The 7,654-nt window shown below is 33.5% G+C and overlaps 2 protein-coding genes across 3 annotated transcripts; one reads left to right on the forward strand and one right to left on the reverse strand.

Annotated features, from left to right (window-relative positions):
- The first annotated feature begins 399 nt into the window (after positions 1–399).
- On the forward strand, positions 400–4,138 carry LOC108461203 (probable 6-phosphogluconolactonase 1). Of its 2 annotated transcripts, none has more exons than XM_017760952.2 (4): positions 400–841; positions 1,578–1,773; positions 1,854–1,989; positions 3,412–4,138. In XM_017760952.2, exons 2-4 carry the CDS (start codon positions 1,601–1,603, stop codon positions 3,901–3,903), a joined length of 801 nt encoding a protein of 266 aa, XP_017616441.1. In that variant the 5' UTR covers positions 400–841; positions 1,578–1,600; the 3' UTR covers positions 3,904–4,138. The 2 variants fall into 2 exon arrangements, with proteins under 2 accessions (XP_017616441.1, XP_017616442.1); XM_017760953.2 differs by lacking the exon at positions 400–841 and adding an exon at positions 891–1,023.
- Positions 4,139–5,088: 950 nt separating this feature from the next.
- LOC108462922 (cytochrome b5) lies at positions 5,089–6,906 on the reverse strand. The gene is made up of 3 exons (XM_017762837.2): positions 6,604–6,906; positions 5,548–5,614; positions 5,089–5,435 (listed from the first exon to the last, which is right to left on the reverse strand). Exons 1-3 carry the CDS (start codon positions 6,688–6,690, stop codon positions 5,185–5,187), a joined length of 405 nt encoding a protein of 134 aa, XP_017618326.1. The 5' UTR covers positions 6,691–6,906; the 3' UTR covers positions 5,089–5,184.
- Between the last annotated feature and the right edge of the window lie 748 nt (positions 6,907–7,654).

A 7,654-nucleotide genomic window follows, 5' to 3' on the forward strand; every position in this document is an offset into this window, starting at 1 on the left:
TGTATGGGATAAATGTAATGATATATACCATATGTTATGAATAAATAATAAAGAATTAAAAGCCTGCTATATAAATTTTTTATAAATTAAAAGATAATGTTGAGTTTGCTCTCTATTTAAGGATTCTACTTGGGTTTAAATATCTCAAACCAATATATATAAAAGTGTAAAGAAGCTGGTTTTGGGGAGACAACTAAAAAGGAATTTTCTAACAAACTTAAGAAAAGAGAGTAAGAAAATGCAAAGAAAAATAAAATAAAATAAAAGCAAAGGTGGCAGATTTTTTTTTTAAAATTTTCTAACAATTATTTTAAATTAAAAGAAGAAGAAGAAGAAATCAAAGAGATAGATAGAGGGAAAATAAAATAAAAATTGGAAAAAATCATTGTTTTATTCTTACAAGACAAAAAGATCCATTGGTCCATTTGTCAGCAATTTAGTTGGGCAAGTGTTAGGTTTAGTCTTATGGAACTCTGCTTCTTTTCCTCAATTCTCCCCTGTTTTTTTGCTCTTCATTTTCTTTCCAAAAACGGCACCTCCATTTAATTATTAAATAAAATTTTTAATTTAATATTGATGTGGCAACATTAATTAAGGGAGATGTAATAGCAGAGTATTTAGGAAACAAAGATTTTCTCTGCTTCATCTCCCACTCTCATAAAACCCAAAAAGGGGCGAAGCAAAGAGATATAGATAAAGAAAACAAATTTTAATTTGGGTTTTGTTTAATTTTTTAATAAATTACAATTTTAATCAATAGAAAAGAGAGAAAGAAACATTTATTTTCGTTTTTGTGTGTGTTTTTGTTAAATTTCATTGGTTGCACGTGGAAACCCAGAAGGTAAATTCTCCTCAGCTTCTTTTCTGTAACAGCTTTTCTCTTCTTTTTTTTTTTTTTTTTTTTTTTTTGGTGTTGTAATTATTATATAATTATTATTTCATTTGTTGTTGATTATCCCATCTACCATCTCCATTTTGCTTCTCTGCAACTACCCTTCTTTCTTTTCTTTCTTGTTCTTCTTTGTAAGCATTTTCCCTTTCTTAAATTTTAGATTTTTTTTATTTGATCAGGCCTCTTTTTTTTTCCTTTTCCTTTTTTATGTTCTGAGTTTTAATTGGTTTGAATGTGAAATTCATCTACTTGAGACATATCAATTAGCTTAAAGTTTTGGTTTTTGCTTGATCTCTAATTGTGATGATCAATACCCTTTTGTTGGATTTTCCTTTTTTCCTTCAATTTAAAGTTTCAAACTCTACGCATAAAGTGATGGGCTTTTGTCAATTTATCACATGGTTGTTTCTGGTTCTGTTTATTGAATCTTAAACTGTGTTATTGGTTTTTTTTTTTTTTGTAACTTTTGAACCATAGGTTCTGTTGACTGTTTAACATGATCCGAAGTTTTGGTTTCTCATTAATTTTAACTTAATGACTTTGAGGTGCAAGGATTAATGGCTACATTTTGTTTTCATTGTTCATCTTGAATTTTTTGGTGGATAAATTACTTTTGAATGGAGATTTGTGTGTTATTATAGGCTCTATAATATTCTTAATTCTGATCCTTTTTTGTCATGTTTAGAGTCGGTAAAATTGTCAAAAAGCATGGCTCTTTCTGGGGTTAAAAATGATAGAGGGGAATTGAGGATTCTTGAGAATTTGGATGAGCTAAGGACTGATTTAGCTGACTATATTGCTGAGTTATCAGAAGCTGCAGTGAAGGAGAGAGGTGTGTTTGCCATAGCATTGTCTGGTGGTTCTCTCATTGGCTTAATGGGGTATCAATCCACTCCTTATTCCATGCTTTTTGTTTTGTAATTTTGGTGTTCTTCCATTAAAGCTTTTTGTTGGCGAACAGGAAACTGTGTGAAGCACCTTATAACAAGACTGTAGACTGGGCTAAATGGTACATATTTTGGGCAGATGAACGCGTTGTTGCGAAAAACCACTCAGACAGCAATTATAAGCTTGCAAAGGATGGCATTCTTTCCAAGGTTCGTATATGAATTTGTACTTTATTTTATGTTTTGGTTTCCTTTAGCTTTCCAAGAACCAAGTGGAAGGAACTTTTGGTAAGAAGATGATGGTTGTTAGTAGGATGTGTTCCTTCGATATTCAGTGATTAGACTGGTCCAGACTTCGGATCTTGAAATTTTAGCCTTTGCTTGAAGGTATTTATGCTTGAATTCCTTATCAATTATGTTGTGTTCTGATTTTGGGACAGACTTATGTTAACTGGTATATTAGTTGATGCTGCACTAGCTGATCATTCCGTAATGGATTCGGGGTTCCTTAGTTTTGAAGATTCCCATGTTTGCTTGTTGAATTCATCTTCTGTGTGTTGTGGTTATCTTTGGATATTAAATCGAGTATATGCTTTAGAAAGTATGAGGCATTAGGTCTGATATTGAACTAGATGTTTGGTTTTACTAAAAAACCTTCTTATCTCTTGGGGAAAAAAATTTCACCTTCATGTTTTATTTGCATGGTGCTACTCTAAGTTCTCTTTTCGCTTGTTCACGGTGCCATCTTTGACTCACCACTACATAAAAAAATAATAATAAAACAAATGCATAATGCAAGTGTGCTTTTTCCTTTTTGTGAAGACAATATCGAAGTGTAAATTGTTCACATGATTTGAAGAACTTGTACTGGTGGTCCTATCGTTCTCGGAACTTTTTAATTTCTTCCAGTTGCTAACTCCATTGCCTAGGTAAAGATAGCGTGAGGGATGCATATCCCTAATATCAGAAATTATCAAAATAATCAAGATGATTGATGGTTCTGAAAAGCTTAAGGCCTTACAGTGAAACTGCCATTTTGCAGTTTTTGTGGATTCATTTGTTCAAAGATGGAAGAGATTTTATGTTTGGATCCTCTTAAGTAATTTCTCTTGATATTTTAGGATCAGACAAGTTTGAGATTCTTAGGAATTACTGATCTTTTTACTGTTTCTTTGTCTATCCCTTGTCTCCTCTCTTTTTCTTAACTTTTTCTCGTATCTTACACTATAAATTAAAGTAAAACTTGATGTATCCTTTTTTCATGGTGTGTTACCTCGAACATTAAATATAAAAACTAGCTTGTTACTTGTTAGTCATGGTTTGCATCCATTTGCATAGCTAGTCTGCCAAATGATTTGATTAGCTTTGAACTAAATTTGAATATGGTAAAAGTTCGACTACTTTATTTGTTTGTTTCACCAAATTTTTGGATTGTGATGGAAAAGCTATTGTAATGAGTCGCAGCATAAACATTAGCGTCAAAAGGGCTTCCTTTTGCGTTTGCTGTCATGTATCACCGATATTTTCATTGGTAGATAGTTTGATTGAAAAGTTATGCTTCAGCTTGTTTTGTTTGAGTTTCTGCCATATAACATACACGCTCGTATGGCTTATGCCTGGTATTTGCTGCAGGTGCCGATTGTTCCCAGCCATGTTCATTCTATCAATGATTCGGTTTCAGCAGAGGAGGCTGCTGACGAATACATGTTTGTTATTCGGCAGCTAGTTAAAACAAGGATGGTCAGTGTTTCCGACATTAGTGACTGCCCCAAGTTTGACCTTATCCTTCTCGGCATGGGCCCTGATGGTCACATTGCCTCGCTATTCCCTAATCATGCAGTGCTTGACGAGACAGAGGAATGGGTAACTTTCATCACCGATTCCCCTAAACCTCCACCTGAGAGGATAACATTCACTTTGCCCGTCATCAATTCAGCATCCAACGTTGCAATAGTCGTAACAGGAGAGAGCAAAGCAGAGGCTGTGCATTTGGCAATTGACAACGTCGAACCCAACTGCCCGTCACTGCCTGCACGGTTAGTCCAACCAACAAAAGGGAAGTTGGTATGGTTTTTGGACAAACCAGCTGCATCGAAACTGGACGATCTTCAATTTTCAGAGTAGGGTTGAATTTATTTCTTTTGCCAAAGTGTATGTTTGTATGTAGTGGAGGTTTTTCAAACCCCGTCGACCCTCGTCCTCGATTAGTTCCTACTTCTTTTATCCCTTTTTATTTTCTTATAACTTCACCATTTTATTTTGTTTTTTTTTCTTCCTCTCTTTACCTTTTTGAGATGGCAAAGTTGAATCCTTTTTTCTGTAAGGAGAGGAAAATAAAAGTTGGGGTCTTAATGGAAAAGCTTTTCCTGGTTCAGGTTCCATTTACATGTGAATATGTAGATTGAATGCAGTCTAATTGCTTGCATGCCCTACTTTTGTTGACAAATTAGAGGGACCTTGATAATAATCAAGTACAGATTTCCATGTGATCCTTCTAACTGTTCAAAAGATGGCAAATAAAAACCTCTCATTCACTGGATATCTGATAGCATTTTGAATGAAACATATAAGACTTCCCACCTGCACATATTTTCATTGGTTAAGGCACCATCTCCTTACAAAGTCTTTTCAAGTGTTGGTACCATTCCAACATTTGATTCAATGATAAATACATGTCTCCTTTATTCAGAAAACAATTTTCTAAATACCCTTTTCAGTTTTTTGTTTTTTTAAGAATAATAACTGAAGGTAGGTTATGAAAGTTTCAGGATTTACAATGATCTAAGATGAGATTAAAAAAATTATACCCTTTGATCAGTTGGATAGCTTCAAGCCTTCAACTAATAATTGCATGTATGATGATTGGAAATAAAATACTTAAATACTTAATCTGCCTCTTGACAACAGTTGAAATGGAGAGATCTTCTTTACCTACTCTTAATCATCAAGATTTAAATAATAGAAAATAAATTTGTCTAATCTTTATCTCTTTCAAGAAAGTGACTGTAGTCGATGCTGGCAGCATATTTTACATTAGATTTTATCACACTAACCCCACAACAATGCTATAAAAAATTAAAGCTAAAACATATACGTAACTTAAAGAAAACAAGAGCTCTTCAGTAAATTCCATCTGTTTAATAGATAATGAATTTATTTAACCAGTTGTGTACTCAAGTGCTTATGAGCTTTCTCATAAATGTTTCTTTTTTTTTTCCCCTGTAAACATATATATATGATTAATGATCAAACACTGCTTTCAAATTAAAAAAAAAAAAAAAAAAAGAAGAAGAAGAAGAAGAAGAGAACTTTTGGTAACTGTTCTTAATCATTATCAATTTAATTATTCAAAAATTGGGGTAACAATTTCTTTCAGCAGCCAATAGGGGGAAACATCATACTGGTTTACTTCTTATGCAGGTATAAGAAACCAACCACCACAGAGATGCCAACAATTGCCACAGGGATGGTCCAATATTGTTTTGTCAAGTCCATGAGCTTCTCAGAGTACTTAACGGCTTCCTTCTTAGAGGAAATTTCAAGTTCTGGGATGATAGGGGAGGACGTGTCAAGTTCACCAATGCAAAAGCTTTGCAGGAGCTCCTTTGCACTTTTGCTGTGTCCAGCATCTTCAAAATCATCGGTTGCATCTTTCCCTTCAAGGAGATCATTGGCAGCAGGCCATTTAGGGGATTCATTATTTTATATTCCGGACACTCTCAGCTCCTATGTATGATAAAAAAAAGTAAAGAAGTGCAAGGACATTACCTGTCGACTCGAGCACTACATCATCACCTCCTGGATGCTCATCCAAATAAGAAGTAACATCATATACCTGTAAAGGATGAAGACACTTCGTTTTGTATCAAGAGATAAATGAAGGGAATGGAGCTCATTTCACTTGCATAAGACCATTGTATAGGATTTTCAGGTGCTTTGAAGGAAATACAAGGTGTTAGGCTTAATCAATCATGTGCAAATTGTAATTTAGTATGGATACAACCAAATTGATCCGAACTATTGGATTCACTACAAACATCCACAGCAATGAATGCACAGCTCAGCACAGGATGTTAAGTTGCATCCTGCATTTCCTAGTCATTAAAACTAGTACATAAACCCTTGAAGCTAGTTGAACAGTGATCGATTAAGAGTCCAATTTCATTCAGGTGGAGCTACCTTCTTCGGGTGCCATAAGCAGGAAACCAAGTAGAACAGGACATAGGTACTAATGGGTGACACAAGACATGGTTTCATTACATAAAACTTCTCTATCAAACTTGACATCCTGATGAGCATAGTGAAAGCAAATTCTTGAAATGCTTTAAATACCAAGTAAAAAAGCTAGTAGCATCACAAATGAGCATATTGCAAATATAATGTTCTCTGTTGCTCTTCTGGAAAATGGATATAAATCCATGTCCTCAACATGATAATCATACAAAGGCAACGCATGATTATGTAAGCTGTTCAGTTTCTAAAACAAATAACACCTAAAATAGAGGAAATTATAAAATAACTTATGCCATTTTCAACATCCCCAAAGCAAGAACAGGTTGTCATTTCTTGTAAAATACAAAAAAAAAAAAAAAAACCAATCCAATAAGCATAACACCATCATCTTCAAGCAAAACCCCGAAAACTTGGGCTTTGCAAATTTTATCTAAAAAAAACCTAAAACTTTGCACAAAATAGCACCCTAACCAGTATATTGCATTTGAGATGAGCCATAAAGAAGAGGCTGCTGTACTAGAAATTATGAACAAAACAAATCTAATTGTAAATACATAAAGACCCAATAGAACGAGGGAAGTGAAAGAGAACCTTGCCATCTATAACGATCCAGCAATCATCTTTGGTATTGTGCTGAGAGGCTTCTTGCATGGTATAAAGCTTTGTAAGGGTCGGCATGGCTTTGACCCTTTTTGTCTCTGTTTTTTCCTTTTTTCAGATTCCTTTGGCGCCTGTCTCCGACTTAGGATGCCTAGTTATAGAAAAATCGGAGCGTGGCGGGCACTCCTTGAAGGTTTAATTTGCCTTCAGTCTCTGCACTTGTAGGACTTTCGAAATTTAGTCCTTGGCAATGTTGAAACAACTTACTTGTTGTTGGGTTTAACCAGTTCAGTAATATAATTAAATGAAAATTTTAGGAAAACCATAATTAGTTGTACAGATAGACTTGTCTTTTTTTTTTTTATCTTGGTTTCAAGGTTTATTTATTTATTTATTTATTTATCAATTTACAGTTATTTGCTTTATTTCTGAATATATTTTAACCGAACAAATAAAACGGGTTGTCTAGATTTAAACATCAGGCCTAATTCAACAAAAACTTAAACTCATGCCATATGTCATGGCTAGCCCTAAATTTTTTATTCCAAATATTTTAATTTTTATATTTAACAAGTAGAGGATTAAATTTATGGAAATAAAATAGATACACTAAATTAAAAAAGTTTAAAGAATATAAGGACGAAGAGAAGAATTAAACCTGCTTAGTTAGGTATTGAAAGAAAGAGCAGCAACGAATGAAGGATGGGCTCGCCACCACCAACCTTTCTTGAAACGGCCGCCTCCGCTGTGGCCCGTCGTAAAAAATCATTATTTCGAATAATTTTCTATTTTTTAGTAAAATAAAATTTTCAGTTTATCTATTTCTTCGTGTGTATATATATATATATATATAATATATAACAACAATGAAAACACCATAAGTACAATTATAATAATTAATTAAAATTGACAAATATTTAATATATAACAACAATGAAAACACCATAAGTACAAAGGGAAATATGCCTGTCATAAGTTAGTCCCACGCTAACTCAATTAATGTATTATAAAAGATTTAAATTAAGATAAGATTACATATTAA

The sequence above is a fragment of the Gossypium arboreum genome, chromosome 13, assembly GCF_025698485.1.
Source record: "Gossypium arboreum isolate Shixiya-1 chromosome 13, ASM2569848v2, whole genome shotgun sequence".
Classification (NCBI taxonomy): Eukaryota; Viridiplantae; Streptophyta; class Magnoliopsida; order Malvales; family Malvaceae; genus Gossypium; species Gossypium arboreum.